Below are 18,997 nucleotides of genomic sequence, written 5' to 3' on the forward strand. Positions count from 1 at the left end.
ATTGGGAAGTTATTTTAAATTTCATTCTCTTTCCAATACATTTATGTTTAATTGTGACTTTACTGTCCGTTTACATTATGTTAAAAGTGTGCAAACTAAGCAATGAAAAGAATTTGTTATTTCTTCTTCTATGTGTACTAATTTCCATATGGTGCGTGATGTCATCATTCACACATCATTCCGGCACTGACATACAAAAACTATTCAATGAGGTCTTTTTTTTTAATTACAATACAAAGAATGACACATTGCCATCCCTTGCAATCAACGAGCTTTGTGGAGGATGCCAGAGTGCTGTCCTTTGCAATCAAACGCTTAAAGGGACAGTCAGCTTGATTTTTTTTTTATCGTTTAAAATAGATAGATAATGCCTTTACTACCCATTCCACAGCTTTGCACAACCAATATTGTTACATTGATATACTTTATAACCTTTAAACCTCTAAAATTCTGACTATTATTAAAAGGCCATTATACACTCATTTTTTCTTTGCATAAATGTTTTGTAGATGATTTATAAAGCCCATAAAGTTTGTTTTTTTTTTAAAAATTTATAATTTTGATTATTTTTAAATAACATTGCTCTGGTTTTCAGACTCCTAACCAAGCCCCAAAGTTTTATTTGAATACCGTCAGCTACCTTCTCCAGCTTGCTCCTGTTTGTGTAAAGGGTCTTTTCATATGCAAAAGAAGGGGGAGGGGGGAGTGTCTTATTTCCCACTTGCAGTGGGCTTTCCAGCTACCTTTTCAACAGAGCTAAACTGACAGCTTCTAAGTACGTTTTTTAACAATTTTACTGGATTTTTATATCAGTATCTGTGCATCTTATTCTTTATAGTAGTGTCTATTACATGCAGTTATATTAAAATGAGTGTATACTGTCCCTTTAAGCCTCTGCAGGTTGCCTCTTATCTTAGTGCATTTTATCAGCTTTTCCCAGCCAGAGATTGCCATATAGATAACATAATACTGAATCCGTGGAGTTATTTATGAAGCTGCACTAATTGGCTAAAATGCAAGTCTGTAAATAGCACTGAGATAAGGAGAGCAGTCTGCAGAGGCTTAGATACAAGGTAATCACAGAGGTAAAAAGTATATTAATATAATAATGTGTTGGTTATCCAAAACTGGGTAATGGGTAATAAAGTGATATTAGCTATATTTTAAAACAATAAAAAAATGTTGGGTAGACTGTTCCTTTAATCTGCTTAGCCAAATCATTATTAGGAAATAAGAGCACAAAATATTAAAGGGACCAAAAGCAAAAGCATGATCATCTTCTTGTGCAGAAGTACAACATCATAACCAAACTTTACCAACCTAAGGTTAGTAATTCTAATCTCAACATAGTACAACAATTATCAGAATGGCTCTATCAAGCCCACTATAGGATTTGTGCAATGCAGGATTCTGACACAGCTTACTTCATGTACATCATGATGACCTCAACATTATTCATAACAACAATAATAATCATTATGATGGTGTTGATGATAATGATGAAATAACAACAAAAAACCCAGCCAAGGCTAGTAGCTATATTTGATAAACCAGCTTAACAAGAACCTTGTTTAGATAGAAAAAAATAATAAATAAGAAAACAAATTGCCAACAGTAACATTAAAACAACTTTATTTATACAACGATATGTGCATACACCTCATTCAATCAAATAAACAATTGCTTTCTGCAGATTCTTCTGTTTTGTAATCTAGTTCCCACTACACAACTAATTTCACACAGCAAACTAATAAATCTCTTTGTAGTTTTAAAAATGCTGCTGTAACCAATATCCCAAAAATAAAGACAAATCTGTTTAGTGGATTAGAGCATTTGTTTCCCATATACAGTATTTATTTACTTATTTGACAATTATATGATCACACCGCAGTTTCCTTGAATTTGCCGTCTGATAGCCAATAAAAATATTTTTTCTTGTAATGTTTACGGAGGCTTTTCCTTGTCTACTAATACAGAGATGCCTCCAATCAAACACCTAACAATGGATAGTTATGTATCAGCTGTGAAAAAAACACACACATTTTCTTTAAAATTTAAACAATTTTTCCTTTTCTACCAAAAACATTTTTATGTATTTCAATCCTGCTCTTTTATGTACAAGATAGTAAAAGTAATCAAATGTAATAGTAATAGTGGATGTCTACATATGCACAAAACTCGAAAACATTGAAAATACAAACATTTTAGGGCGTTACCAATCCATTAGACCTGATAAAGGGGTTATACACTGAGAACATTTGTCTGTATTACAGAGACAAAAGACCTATGGATTATATTCACTAAGATATGCAAATACGTCAATTAATAGTGAATCTTTTTTATAGGCATAGGAATTTGAGATGTTTAGAAATTCAGCAATATTGTACTGTCTAGGCCCTCACTAATAATATAACCACACGATAAATTCTACAAATTGAACTATTCATGCTCATCTTCAATTAACATAAAATACCATGTTCTTAAAATTAATACAAACTGAATTATGCTAATGACAGGAGAAAACACAAAGAATAATGTATAGACGTTTTTAAGCACAATAATAACAGTAACCCAGTTTTCTACTTAAAGGGACACTGAACCCAATTTTTTTCTTTAGTGATTCAGATAAAGCATTCAATTTTAAGAAACTTTTTAATTTACTCCTATTATCAATTTTTTCTTTAATTGAAAAAGAAGGCATCTAAGCTTTTTTATTGGTTCAGGACTCTGGACAGCACTTTTTTTATTGGTGGATGAATTTATCCACCAATCAGCAAGGACGACACTGGTTGTTTACCAAAAATGGGTTGGCATCTAAACTTACATTCTTGCATTTCAAATAAAGATACAGAGAGAATAAAGAAAAATTGATAATAGGAGTAAATTAGAAAGTTGCTTAAAATTGCATGCTCTATCTGAATCACGAAAGAAAATATTTGGGTTCAGTGTCCCTTAAAAAAAGGAGTAAATAATTGTCAAAGATAATTTCTTGCAAGTCCTATCTGAGTAAATGATACCCGTTAGTAATTATTACTGCTCAGCAACATTGGAGAAAATCATGATGTTCAGCTGACTTCCTTCACTACAAGTTCCATCTTGAACTCCTCTTATTCTGCCCTTTATTTCTCGAAGCAGGATTACTTCTCTACTCTTATCTCCATTCTTTCTTCAAACCCAAAATGTATTTTTTCCACTTTTAATAGTTTAATACCTTCTCCGCCCATCCGCACCTCCTATTACCACTTCTCTCTCAACTCAAGATTTTGCCAGCCAACAACAAAATCGATCCCATTAGAAACAAAATTATCTCTCAAGATACTACCAGTCTCCAACCCCTTCAACCATTGGCAAACATCCAAAACCACAAATTCAGCTCTTTTGCCCCTGTTACTGAAAAATGAGTTTCTGCCCTTATATATTCCTTTCACCTCACTATCTTTCCCCTTGATCCCATCCCCTCACAGCTACTGCCCTCCCTCTCTCCTACTCTTACTCCAGTTCTTACACATATTTTTAATCTCTCCCTCAGCATTGGTATATTCCCCTCATCCCTTAAACATGCACTTGTCATACCTATCCAAATATCACCCTACTTCCTTACTCCCCTTTCCCTCAAAACTTCTGGAAAGACTGTATATACATGTTTATCACATAACCTCACATTAAACCACCTCCTTGATCTATTGCAATCTGGATTACACACCCAACACTCCACATAGACAGCAATAATTAAAGTTACTAATAAACAAATTGCAACAACATTGAAAGGCCAATTCTCTCTGCTAATTATTTTGCAGCCTTTGATACTGTTATTCTAAGATTTCATCCTGGATGTCCGCATGCCCGACATCTTGGGGTCACATGACTCAAATCTTTCTCTTTCACCTTCCACATCCAATCTTTGGCCAATCCCTGTTATTTCCTCCTTAAAAACATCACTGGCTTCCTCTAACCTCCAGAATAAAACACAAAATCCTGACTCTGACATTGAAGACCCTCAATACACTGATACCACCCTATATGTCAGACCTCATCTCCAGATACTCTCTCCCACTCACTTTGCTCTGTTTATGACCTCCTACTCTCTAACCTCTTCACATTTCATGTGCAGGACTTCTCCAGATTGGCCCTTATCTTGTAGAACTCTCTGCCTCGCTACACAAGATTCTCCCCTAGTTTTCAAAGTTTCAAGTGCTCCTTAAAGACTCTACTGTTCAGGGATGCACAAAATATACACTAACATTTTCTTACCACATTTCCTCTCCAGTTTATTACCTGAACCCCCATAAGTGCAGTGATATCACCTGTGGCTTGAATAGTTACTATTACAAATATTTTTCTATAATATGTTATTTTCTGCCTAAATACCCAAATATTTATTTTGGAAGTTTATTTCATGTGCCATACAACTTATTACATCCCTCTTGTTATAAATATTCATTTTAATTATACCAATCAATGTAATATATAGAAAAGATCAATATTGTCACATATGTTGACACTCACACAGGCTTCTTTTCATTTCCTATCCAGAAGTAAACTGGAAAGTAGTTGAATAAATTAGAATTTTTATTATGCAATTTATTAAGGTCTCATATCTGTGAAATACAACAATGTGCTGAATTTTGCACTTCACTGTGAAGCCCATAATTTAAATGTACTTAGAGTTCAGTTATTTATTTTACATGCGGTAATGTACAATAGGAGCCAGCTAATGTGTACCCCATTATCATGAGTGCCGATATTCTGTCATTTTACTAACTGTAAATATTATCTATAGAACACTATTAAGAGAACCCTATAATATGAATTTGCGCATGTGCAAATTTACATCTATAACAAATAGACCTATTTTACCACCTCTCGGAAATGTTTAGCCTTGTTTTCCACTAAAGAACGTTTTAGTAAACCTATTAAAGTGCAAAAATCTGTATTTGTATTACTAGTTCTTAAAGGGACCTGAAACCCCACCTTTTTCTTTTATGATTCAGATAGAGCATGGATTATCAGATTTTCTTTGTTCTCTTTTGTTGAAAAAGCAGGGACTTAAGCTCAGGAGCGTGCATGTGTCTGGAGCACGATATGGTAGCAGTTTTGGAAGAATGTTATCCATTTGCAAGAGCACTAGATGGCAATGCTACCTAGGTATCTCGTCAACGATTAATACCATGGGAACAAAGCAAATCTGATAATATAAGTAAATTGGAAACTTGTTTAAAATCATATGCTCTTTCTGAATCACACACAAAAATGTTTTTTTTGGGTCTCATATCCCTTTTAATAGAAAAACTAAATATTGCATTGATTTTGCAATTTACAACTATTTAAAATATAGTTCATAACTGGACAAAAATAAAACTGCACAAGACTAATGTTCCATGAACAATAATCGCGCATTAGTGTGAAACTTACTTGATCAAACTGTGGATCCTCCCCCCTCTGAAGTGATTTTGTTAATGGCTTCTCCTGGGGAAAAAAAAGAAAAATAGAATTTATACATCATATTCATTATTAACAAATCATGATTTTGTTTTTCCGTAAAAATAGAAACCAAAATAGTATCCTAGTACTACTAATATTAATAATAATAATAATACTATTAATAATCAAGTCATAATAATTTCCTGAGGAAACTTGTATCTGGGATGGTCTGATTTAAAGTATTTTTATGGCTGAACATGAATTCCTCTAAACTGCTTAAAGGGACATTGTACACTAGATTTTTCTTTGCATAAATGTTTTGTAGATGATCCATTTATATAGCCCATCTGGGGGTGTTTTTTAAAAAATGTATAGTTTTGCTTATTTTTTATGTATAGTTTTGCTTATTTTTGACTCCTAATCAAGCCCCAGAGTTTTTGATGTATACTGATGTATACAGACTTCAGATTGCTTCTGTTTGTATAATGGGTCTGTTCATATGCAGGGTATGGGGGTAGGTTCTGCTCTCAGCCCCTTTCAGTGGGTGTACCAGCCTAACCTTATAAACAGTGCTAAATTGGGATCTTCTAAGTAAGTTTTTAAAAGGTTTTATATTGGATTTTGATATCAGTATCTGTGCATATTATTATTTATAGCAGTGTCTATTACATGAAGTTTAAGTGGACATATCTTTTTACAACAGAGATCTGGGGGACCATTCATGACTGGATGGGGTTTTAAGGCTAAAGCTGTCCCAGATAATTACGTACTCTACAGCTGTCACATAAGCTGATAGGCATCACTGAAAGTATTTTACACTTGGATTTCTAAGGATAATATTTAATGATTTTATGTTAAAGGACAACTAAATGTGTCAGATAAGTAATGCTGAATATCAAGATAATCTACTTGGCTCCATGATGATATTGATCTTAAAATGTATCATTACTAAATGTACACTATATGGCCCAAAGTATGTGTGTTTCAGCCACTCTCATTTCTATATAGTGCACGCACACTTCCATTGCCTTTAACTGTGATACTGTCATAGGATGCCACATTTGCCACACGTCTGCCCTACTAAAGCTACCCTGGTCAACTGTAAGTGCTATTATTGTGAAGTTCACACATCTAGGAGCAGCCCAGCCACAAAATGGTAAACCAGGCAAACTCACAGAGAGAAACTGCAGAGTGTAGGAGATGTGTCAAAAGAGAGAGTGAAGAGCTTAATACAATGATCTATCATCTGTTGCATTATTTACTATAGAGCTTTAAACTGTCTCTGGAAGCAACATCAGCACAAGAACTGTGCATTGGGAGCTGTATGAAATGGGATTCCACGGCTGAGCAGATGTGTACAAGTCTCACATCAACATAAGCAAGGCCAAGCATTGGCTAGAGTGGTGTAAAGCATGCTGCCACATGGCCTCTGGAGCAGTGAAAGCATGTTCTCTTGGGTGATAAATCACACTTCACTATCCGGAAGTCTGATGAAAGAATCTGGGCGTGGCAGATACCAGAACGCTACCTACTAGAATGCATAGTGCCTACTGTAAAGTTTGATAGAGGAGGAACAATGGTCTGGGGCTGTTTTTCAGGGATTGGGCTAAGCCCCTTAGTTTCAATGAAGGGTTAACTTAATGCTACAGGATACAAAGACTTTTAGACAAGTAGGTGCTTCTAACTTTGTGCAACAGTTTAAGGAGTCCCTTTCCTGTTCCAGTATAGCTGTGCCCCTGTGCACAAAGTGAGGTCCATGAAGACATGATTTGACAAGTTTGAGGTGTAGTGGCCTGCACAGAGTCCTAACGTCAACCCAAATGAAAACTTTTGGGACAAACTGAAATGCTGATTGTGAGTCACACCTACTCGTCCAACATGAGTGCTTGACCTTTCAAAAAAGCCCTTTTGGCGGAATTGATATAAATTCCAAGAGACACACTCCAAAATCTTGTGGAAAGTCTTCCTAGATGAGTGGCTGCTGTTATAGTTGCAAAGGGGTTGGCAACTTCTTATTGATGGCCATTGTTTTTGAAATGAGATGTCCAACAAGCTCATATAGGTGTCATGGTCAGATGCCCACATACTTTTGGCCATATAGGCAACCATTTATGAAAGCTTCAATACTGGTGTGTTTGCACATTAATATATGCGCATACTTGTGATTTCTAATTTATAAAGATATCAACCTTATTACATATATTGGTTTGATTGATTTAAGCTTTTTATTCCATATTTAGCCTTATCTCAAAGTTATCACACTCTTTGGTCTATTTCACGTCTTGCAATATATAAACGAATAACAAATGTTGATTCCGGACGTCTGTTTTCATGAACATCATAGGAAGCAAGAGATGATGATTGGCTATCAGTCTGGTAGCAGACAGGTGTTCTATTTAAAGGATCATAGGAATATTAATCACATCATTTTTTTTTCTTGCTTGTGGAGCAGTCATGGAAGTGTTGGTAAACAATAACAAATAGGAGGCGCCTCATGGTTAAGTAAATACAGTCATTTTGTAGAGTAATATAATGGTAAATTCACACTCACATGCAGATAAGGCGCCCACCTCTGTAATCCCACCAATCAGGTAAGTAACTCACAAGAGACAGGAGCAAGTATTAAAAAGACTTATGAAAACAAAACAAAGTGTTTCTTGGCGTTAAAAAGCAGTTTCATCCGGCTTAATGTTGTCTGTAAAAACACCTTCCCAGCCAATCAGGGGTTGCCTCCACAAAGTGGAGCAAATCATCCTGTGAAATCAATCTAATCCTTATTACTCATTCACACTCTTCATATATAGATGATAAACTATTACGATACATATCACTGTATAACCTGCCCACCAACATAAAACAATATTGTAAGTCAAACAATCCTACCAAAAGAACCATATAAGGACTATAATGTGCCCACGATGTTGAACTATAATGCAAGGTGAAGACCACAACCTAACTAATCGTCAGATACAAGGGCAAATAAGAACAGCAATTCCCTTATCATTTTAAGCACCACCCTTTTATAAAACTAAAATACTATCCACATCAAAACACTAACTATATCTAGTAGTGACACAAACAAATCAAGTGTTAAATATATGTGTATATTGTGTACGCCCTGAGGAAGCCCCTATGACGTTTGGTCACACGAGGGGGTGAAACGGCTGTTGGCGTGTGACGTCAGTATCTCATGCGGTGGACCGGCTTTCCAGTTTACATGGACGTTTACATGTGCAGTTAACTGAGCGAAAAATGCTTTGCATTTAACCTTCTGCTGATGGTTCCCAAAGTGAAGGATTCCTTTGATGATCGAAGCTCATAGTAACGTATTAACGGAATAACTTTGTTGCTTCTTACCACAAGATTATTTTTGGAAACAAGTGCTTTAAATTAACAGGCACCACACCTGAAAATAAGTGCTGAATCCCAATTGAACTGATACACTTACCAGTACTATGTGGAGCTAGTGGGAACTTTGCAAATGATACAATGTTTGGCTTAGCATTTACACTGCACACTTTTATTACTGCAAATGTTTAGTTGTAATTACGCATCTACTAGATTAGGAACATAGATCCCTTATGAGTACCATGATAGAAATAACCTTTTATTTTTATTGGTGCTATCCTCTGGCCTGGGTGTTGTTCATCTAGTAAAGGATGGAAATCCCCCAATTCCATCCTTTACTCGATTTCTATTGGTGGTTACTAGGTATCACCCCCCCTCAAGCTTCAAGAGTATAGAGTAGGCGCTAGTCCATATCCCTATCTGTTCATCTAGTATGGTGTGTAATCTGTATTGATTTGCTATTGTACATGGCTAAATGCCATACTAAACTGCATATGTATGTGTATAAATAGCTCTTTGATCTATGGCATAGATCCTCAGGCTTTTTACCTCATGATAACAGATTTCCAATTTTCTTTATTGGGTTATCCTCTGAGAGAGGTGTTGCCACTGATTAGTTGTTACCCATGGGCAGCGCTGCGGAATCTGTTGGTGCTTTATAAATAAAGAATAATAATAATTATGGATGTGGTCCCTTCTTGGAGACCCATTTGTTGAGTGGTGACAACCAAAATAAATTATTAAATTGTTTGAAACGATATTGTGTGATAAAATTATTTATAAAATATATAAATTTTGAGTGCTGAAATCCCTGGCTTTTTAAGAGGCTACGCAAGTGTATGCTTTCTTTTCAAGAATAAATAAATGTGTTTTTTCAGGGTCTGCACCATACTATAATTAATTGAATCTATTTTTTATTTCTCTGTTTTATATATTGTGTGAAGCTATAAATAACCAATATCACATATACTCAATGCAACAAAAGTGAATACTCTGGTGATTCCTGAAACACAAATTAGAAAACCTATGATCATTGAAACAAAATTGAGTACACCTGTGATTTCCATTAAAAATAATTGCATGAACATGGTTATAAAATGACCTGTGAACAGCAGAACTTTCTCAATTTGGACCTATGGGCTGTGCCTATCTGCATGTCTGCATCATGGCCCCGGATGAAAAAGAATGGCCAGAGGAATTGAAAAATCTGATTGTGAGAATTCACAAAGATAGTAAAGAATACAGGAAGATTGGTGAGAAACTAAAAATCAGTTGAAACACAGTTGTGCTACTTTTGCACAATCTAGCTCTGAAAAACAGACGGGCAAGTGCTTTAGACTTGGCTCAGTGGTTATCAATGAAAATTGGAGTTTCTGTGACAGCACAGATAGTGCGAAGGACATTGCATAATGTCAACCTCTATGGACGGCATCCATGAAGAAAACCTTGTTTTCTCTTCAGCACAAAACTGCAAGATTAAACTTTGGTCAGATGAGACCAATATAAATTTGTTCGGCTCAGATGGGTTCCAGCATGTTTAAGGTGAACCTCGTCAGGATTATTACAGTGAATGCATAGTCCCAAAAGTGAAGCATGGAGGTGGGAGTGTCATGATATGATGCTGCATGAGTGCAAAAGGTATTGGGGGAAATTACATTTATAAATGGCACCATGAATGCCTGTGGATATACCAAAATACTGGCTGACAAGATGACTCCAAGTCTCCTGAAGCTTAGCAGAAGATAAATATATCACTATTATAACAAACCAAATCACACTGCCAAAATCACAAGAGAGTTTCTAAAGAAGAAAAAATTGAAAACTATGACTTGGCCAAGTATGTTATACCACCTTTGGGGTATTTTAAAGAAAAGGGTTTGAATTATGTAATTTTTCAACTATTATGTCCCTTTAAATGGACATTGTATTGTAAAAATTTGTTTCCTTAATGTGTTCACTATGAATTGCTATAGTAGTTTTAGACTATAAAAATATATGGTAAATCGATCCTTTAGGTTTATTTTTATATATTAATAATTATCTGTTTTTGCTGATTGAAGTCTCAATCAATGTTCTTAAGAACATGTCCAAATAAATACACTGAGTCATCACAAATACCAGACCTCCTAATCTTATCTATCTCTTTATACATACAGCCTTGATATCTTATGTATCTGTCTGTACACAATGGCCAATGCTTAGGGCCCAAATGATCTATGTTCTCCTCTCAGGAGAGAGGATATAAGAAGTCTTGTATGGCACGGTCTCCCAAAACTTTTTAAAAACTCAAATTTTACCTTGAGAGATGTTTATCAAACTATGCAGGGTTCGGTCTAAAAAAACTCCAGAAAATGATGTGCAATTTCTCTCCGTGGGGGGAGTTTTTGATCAGCGGGCCCTTAGAGAGAGCTATTGAAAAGGAAAATGTTTTTACCTATCTCTTCCACCAACAATGGGAACATGATTGCCATTTGCTGCCTCTTGTTTACAAAACTTTTCTAAAGAGAATACAAAAGTATTCTTATTTTCATTATAGGCGGAGGTTTCAAAAGAAGAAGCTATTTTAAATGACAAAATAAAGCCATTTACAAAACTTGAGTAAGACGCATGAAAAAGTTGTTATCCCATACTAAATAAGGGCCATGTGCTTTTTCACATGCAAGTCACAAAGAGCTCAATTTCCTTGGAACAGACTCATTTCTGCTTTGTCTGCAGGTCCGGCTCAATATAGTGTACTGCCGGGGTCCAAGAAGGAAATGACGCCCCAAGCAATAACATTACTGATTAGGATATCAACGTACCTGGCTGCTGACCTTACTATGCCTGCCTGCATGCTACCAATGCTTATGCACAATTGTGCAATAAGTGGGAAAGAAGTTAGGGAAGAGATACACTTATCCCACCTTGACTGGTTCTGTGCCTTTGTGCATGATGAGTGTAGGCTGCTGGGAGCCTGCATAACCAGGGGACATTAGTGGTCTGGATCTGACAGTGACTGACTCAGTTACTGAATTGCTGTCCCTTCTCAAGTGCTGCCTGAGTCTATTGGTTGAGCTGGCCCAGTTTGTGTGGATCCAGCATACACGTTTTTGTGCCTGTGTATGTGCTGATTATTTACAATTTGTTTCCATGGATGTAAAATGTTTGGTTCAAGTACTGGATTTTCTAAAATGTACTCACTGGCCACTTATTTATCTAACAAAAGACACGCTGGGGTTGGATTAAGCCCACAGTGGAAAGGAAAAACTGTATAATTCAATTATGGCAATTAAAAAGGACACTAAACCACAGTTCTGTTTTTATATTTTTTTTATTTTCCTTCTGAGGACAATTAGGGACAGTTGTAAATAAGCTGAAAAGCAACTGTTTCAGATGCTTAAGTTTCCCTTTGTGATCCTACACAAGATCTTCAGCAACAATTTACATAGAAGGAAAAGAGTGCAGGCAACCCCAGCGAGTCATGACCACCATTTCCACTAAGGTGTGTACACTGACACACCAACACAAAACACACACTGACACACACACACACAGAAACACACACTCACGCATACCAACACGCACAGATACACACACACACACACACAGATATGCACAGGTGTATTATAACAAGCAATGTCCTATTCCACCAGATCTTGCTTTCCTGGAAACTGACACACTAACACTGACACGTAAAGATTCACACACTGACTTACAGAATCACACACACACAAATAGACACACAGACACACATACAGATACACACATGGACACACTGAATCACATACTGATACACTCACACAGAAACTGAATCACACACTGACACGCTCACACAGACACACACCAACACACTCACACACCAACATACATTGACACGTACACACACACACTGAATCACACACCGACACACACACATACTGAATCACAGACTGACACACAAACACACACTGACACTCTCACACTGACGGACACACACTCATGGACACACACACACACACACACAAATACACACTGAATCACACAGACACTCACACTGAATCACACACACACTCACTCTGACACAAACACACTCACACTGACACACACATTCACACTGAATCACAAACTGACACACACACTGACACACAAACTCTCACACTGACACACATACATACACACTGAATCACACACTGACACACACACACACCGATACAAACACATACACAGAAACACACAGAATTACATACATTAACATACAAATAAGAAATAATTTTAAATTATTTAAAGCCCTCAATATAATCTAACTATTAAGCAATGTGCAAATACTTTAAAATGTTCAGTAGCTCTCAGACTCAAACTTATAAATCACTTCTCTGTGCAGCAATTAAGTCATAATATTGCAAAATAATATAACATTAAGGCATCTTTGCAATCTCATTCAAGAGCAGAACAATTTTAATTGAACACAAAGAAGGTTATCGGTTGTATTCAACCTTCTTTAGTGGTTATTGGAGTTTCACAACATGAAATAATTCAACTGGGCTCAAACGTACATTTGTGAATTAAGCGCTTGTCATGTTTTTACATAGGATCAAAGGAGCAGTGTTATATTTTCATACATAAGTCTGTTGCTTTCATTAAAAAATGTTCGTAAGAAGGTCTCCAAAACACATATAGGATTTAAAATACTAAAGGTTTTCACTCAGAAAAAAAAATATGTAAAGCAAAATAATTCTTAATACATCATATGGTAAATGTACAAAGGAATGTAGGAGAAGAATTGTGGAGTCTGGTAAGCAACAAATTGCTGTATCTGGCAACTAAATTGCAATTAAAACATGGAAAGGCTTCAAAAAGGGTCAGCCTATGAAGTCATTACTTAGTGTGACTACTGGCTGTTACTATGGCAGAGCAAAGATTCATTTTATGTAGTTACTCAGCTTTCTGAAGCTCACACGTAATCTGATGAATTACTGTAATACGTAAAATAGTTTATATATATATATATATATATATATATATATATTATAGATAGATAAATATAAATAATTCAATTGTGATTGTGCACAAAAGAAGGATACAGTCGAAGTATCAAAATATTAGTCCATATAGGAATATCCACTGTGAGTCTCCACACCTTGAAAAAGAAAAATTGCTGTAGTGTAATTTCATTAAAGATTTATAAAGCAAGAGAATAATGGCCAAGAGGCTACTCACAAATGGTGGAGCTAAATTGGTACTAATGATCTCACATACCTGATATTATATACGGTCATCTTCAACTTAAAAAATGAATAACATTAATTTAAATCAATAAAATGCCACAATATTAGTTCAAAGAGTAAACCACCACTCTATATTTTTAGTGGGGAGGAACAGTAATCCTATATAGTGGATGGATGTAGACTGTTTCATAAACAGTGTTAAAGTATCACGTTGTTTTGCATGCTTTCTGGAAGTGACGTAGGTTGTGCGACAGTGACATAGTCCAACGTACGTTTCGCCATGTCACAACTTTCACTATAGGTTTATTATTCTTGAAAGACTTAAATTCAGTAAACCTGTTTAGATATAAAATGTATTTTTTTAAGCATTTTATTCATAGACTAGAATGCCCCTTTAAATTACATTTTTGCACTACTCAACGTGGAACTCTTAACCCCTGCAAAGGGATTTAACACATAGATAAGGTCCTGCTCGGCAGCCGCAAGCATTGCAGCTCCTGAGCTGAACACAGCACAGTGATTGGCAGGATCAAGCAACTGTCATTGCTGATTGGCTCACTGGCTGTCACCTACACAGTTCTCTGTGGCTGCTAAGTGGGACTGTATCTATTTGTTTAACCCCATAGGTGTCTATTAATTCCAGAAAGTTCTAAACATAGGGGTCCTGATCAGTATTTTCAGGTATATTGGTCAGCAGATAGAATGTAAGACTTGGTGCTATGAGCCCCACATGAGCTGCTCATGCAAGCAATTAAAATAATAGACTGATATTATAATGATAACCCTTAGGCAAGTGCTTAATTTGCATAGTGACTAATCTGCCTTTCACATGCCCCATGACAGAAACTTTGTGACTTTCTATGCTGCATTAAATTTATACACAATTCCAAATAGCAAACTGCCTCAGGACAACTAAAAATGCCTGAGGTTAAATATTATACTGCGATGAGACCTTAGTGTAGGAATGCAATGTACTAGAATGAGGTGGCTAAAAATGATAGCAGTTCATTTATTTGTAGAATCATTGTGAATTATTCAGTATTTCTGAGGAGGCAATGCTTTTAAAGGGACAGTGAACACCTTGTGATTACAAGACATTGATTTGTTATTCTATAGCAAAACAACATAAATTAAGTCTAAAAGTTTTAAAACAAATTAACATCCTTTTTACTGCAATTATTTTTCAAAAGCCAAACTCCACCCACCATAGATAAAAGATAGATATATATAGACAGACAAATAGATAGATAGATAGATAGACATACATACAAATTGACAGAATGATAGATAGACAGATATTTAGATGATATTAGATAGATAGATGATAGATAGATAGATGATAGATAGATAGATAGATAGATAGATAGATAGATAGATAGATATTAAAAGCTTTACCAGGATTGTTTTGCCAAACTATATATTTGCAGCAACCTCTACATATTGATATTAAGACAACAGACCACTGTTTTTGTGCAGTTCCTTTAAGTTATTTTGTACTATAGATTATTTACATTTTTGTATGTTTGTGACTGTCAGTCCAGTATGATATAAAAATTGAGCAATAATAAAGTAAGATTTAATTAATCAATACAACGTTTAAAGAGCCATAATTGTCCAAAATATTTTAAAGGGATAGGAAAGTCAAAATTAAACTTGCATGATTCAGATAGAGCATGTAATATTAAGACACTTATTAACTTAATTTCTATTTTCAAATGTGCTGTGTTCTCTTGGTATCCATTGTTGAAAAATAATACACACATATACTACACAAGTGGGAGCTAGCTGCTGATTGGTGCCTGCACACATTTGTCTCTTGTGATTATCTAACTAGATGTGTTCAGCTAGCTGCCAGTAGAGCAATGATGTTCAAAGGATGACACGAGAATGAAGCAAATGTGATAATAGAAATAAATGAGAAAGTTCATTTAAGACTATCAACCCTGCACTACTGTGTGTTTAACTCACGGGACCTGCAGAGCACTGCTGGTCCAGAGCAGAAACCGTTGTGCGACTAGAGTTGCTGATTCGATAAGTGGCATTTTCCACTTGGATCCAGCAGTGCTCTGGGGTCCCAAACTCCCTTTTCAGGGGTTAAACACGCAGTAGTGCAGAGTGTAATGAATTAGAGCATATCAGTTTTTTACTATTATGGCACTTTAAGTCGCACATTGGCACATTTTTCTGCAGGTTTCCAAAAAATCGTATCTAGATGTTATTACAGCCTTATTTTCTGCAATTGTTTTTCAATAGTCAAACTTCAATCCTTATTTTGAGGAGTCAATCTGGACTTACTTCTGGAGAAGAATGGGCCTGCCACTGCCATTGTGTTAACAAAACATAACAAAAATGATAAGATAACACACTGCAAATTAGGGGGCAGATATGCAGCAATGTTAGCATTTGGAACCTGTCATGTGCTCTTTCAGTTTCAGAGCTGGAATTACAAGTAAAGGGGACAGCAGAAATAATGGAAGCATATTTCAAAGTTGTTTTACTATGCAAAATTAATTGTTTTATTTAGGGTTGCACCGATACCATTTTTTTAAGACTGAGTACAAGTACCGATACTTTTTTTAAATACACACCGATACCAATTACCGATACTTTTTAAGTCATGTGACAGTGTCCCAAGCACAATACCGACTAATGAGTTAAGATAGCTTCTTTATAATTATGAAGAACTGTAACTCAAAAGACATTATGAAATAATAAAACAGTTTTATTTGCTTGTTGTCACAAAGTTGTAAAAACTCGTAGAAATTTCACAGAACATGTTTATAAATAAAAATATTACATTAAAATATATTCATAATAACAATAATAAATAACAAATGTAATATCACAACCAACCAAAAGTGCAATACAGTAAAAAATATACCAGTGCACTGTTTAAACATGGGGAACACTATGGGCTAGCTTACATTTGACTGGTAAGCTTTACCAATGCTCTCATTGCATGTCCAACTCCATTAAAGTCTATTGAGTTGGAAATGTGAACAGAGCATTGGTAAAGCTTATATATCAAATGTAATCTAAACATTGTCCTATTATTGTAAGATGTGTGTTCATAGGAATTAACTTTATTTTTCCTATGAACACTCTTCCTGCAATTATATAAGCTAAGGATGTTCCTCAGAGTACAGTATGTTTTGAGCATATTTGTGCAGGCTAAGAACTAGCAGTATAACAGGCAATCTGAAACAAGATAAAACACAGAGGCGCCAAACATGGCCTAGTACAGCCAGATAACAGATACTAAAATCCACAAGATAGCGATTGAATACTCACAAAGGAGGTGCACCCATTGGTGCTTATGAAGCAGACTGGAGCCTCTCAGTGGTCCAGCTCACTGGTATACTTCATGAGTCAGATTGTGGTCCTTGATGGTAGTGATTAACAGGTTCCTGAATGAACACAAATAATGCAAACCATAGCCCAGTAACGTTTAGACAAGCGAGTGGTAGATTGAGCAATCTTACTTACAAGATTCAAAGCACCAGCAGGTGCATAAACTGCAGACTGGAACCAAACAGTCGCCCAGTAGACTGATCCCTCCAGATGAAAACAAGATACCTCTCAGGTGCCAGAGAGTTAGCAGCATACAAATGATAAAAAAGGGTGTCCAAAAAGCAAGTGTATTTCTGTAAAAATCTTTATTAAAAAGCGACGCGTTTCTCAGCTAAAACAAGCTGTTTCCTCAGGCTAAAACATTATTAAAACACATTCAGATAACACTTGCTTTATACAAACCTAAACCTATTGATTAACCAATCGGATTGTTCAAACCTTAATGGTCATTAAGTGTTAGCACCTGTCTGCTGCAGGGTTGGTATGGCAACCTGGAGCTCTGACATAATTCAGTGCAAATACCAAAACCTCAGCAGACCATACTAAAAACTAAAGATATCATCTGAGTACATATAATTGTGATAAGATCATCATTGTGGATTGGTGATGATAAACATAAATATAACATTGTTAAAAACAAGGCTCTCATTTCCTATGGCATTCTATATTTTTTAAAAAGTATGCTTGAACCAACTGATGATATAATGATATGTTTCCCAAACATCGTGCTTTATACATTTATATACAGCCTACAATGTCAGTCTTACCATATTCTGATAAAATGTAAACACAATGAACAACTTAGTCATACGGTCAGAGCAGGAGATAACAATAGATATCAAATTATTTATACAGACCCAAATCTTCCTGATGTCGACTGCACAATAGCTAAGTTTGTTTGCTGAGACCTATATATATTACCCCCACTAAGTATGAGGCTATTTTATGTGCGATCCTCATAGATCAGTCTGTTTTGTCACTGTTTCAGTGAATGTTCGTTATTTTTCCTGGTTTTACTGCTGTGAACAGTATTGACTCGACATATGGGTGTCAACTAATTGTATAGAATAGAATCTAGCACCAATCACAACATTAGTATGTGCAGATGGGTGTGGACTAAAACCGGAACATGAGAACTTAACCAATAGTTGTGAAGATGTTTGTGGATGGGGTGGGCTAGCCTCACAGCGTCAGCACAACATGTGCTGAGCGCACAGCCTCAATCTTGCGTGTGATGAGGTCAGCCCACACTCCCACCGTAACCGTCAGCTCCAATCACCTTAGAATATCCTAACTACTTTACAGGGGCCACTATATCCAATGTGCGCCTGAGACGCCTGTACTCTCAAACAGAGCGCTAGCTGCAGCTCTATAACACAAACTAGTAACTGTGATAAGCATCTTGTAAGTGCTCAATTCAGAGCGATATATAAAATGTGATTGTGTGAAAAAATTGATACTTGGTGATCATCACCAATCCACAATGATGATCTTATCACAATTATATGTACTCAGATGATGTCTTTAGTTTTTAGTATGGTCTGCTGAGGTTTTGGTATTTGCACTGAATTATGTCAGAGCTCCAGGTTGCCATACCAACCCTGCAGCAGACAGGTGCTAACACTTAATGACCATTAAGGTTTGAACAATCCGATTGGTTAATCAATAGGTTTAGGTTTGTATAAAGCAAGTGT

The 18,997-nt window shown here is 35.9% G+C and overlaps 1 protein-coding gene across 4 annotated transcripts in view; it reads right to left on the reverse strand.

Annotated features, from left to right (window-relative positions):
- Positions 1-18,997, reverse strand: part of FRY (FRY microtubule binding protein) — a 549,698-nt gene that overhangs the window by 325,252 nt on the left and 205,449 nt on the right. For all 4 annotated transcript variants that reach the window (XM_053708466.1, XM_053708462.1, XM_053708463.1 and 1 more), the window contains exon 3: positions 5,413-5,466. In XM_053708466.1, coding sequence (XP_053564441.1) covers positions 5,413-5,466 — 54 coding nt within the window. The remainder of the gene's footprint in view (positions 1-5,412; positions 5,467-18,997) is intronic.

Source organism: Bombina bombina, chromosome 3 (genome assembly GCF_027579735.1).
Source record: "Bombina bombina isolate aBomBom1 chromosome 3, aBomBom1.pri, whole genome shotgun sequence".
NCBI lineage: Eukaryota > Metazoa > Chordata > Amphibia > Anura > Bombinatoridae > Bombina > Bombina bombina.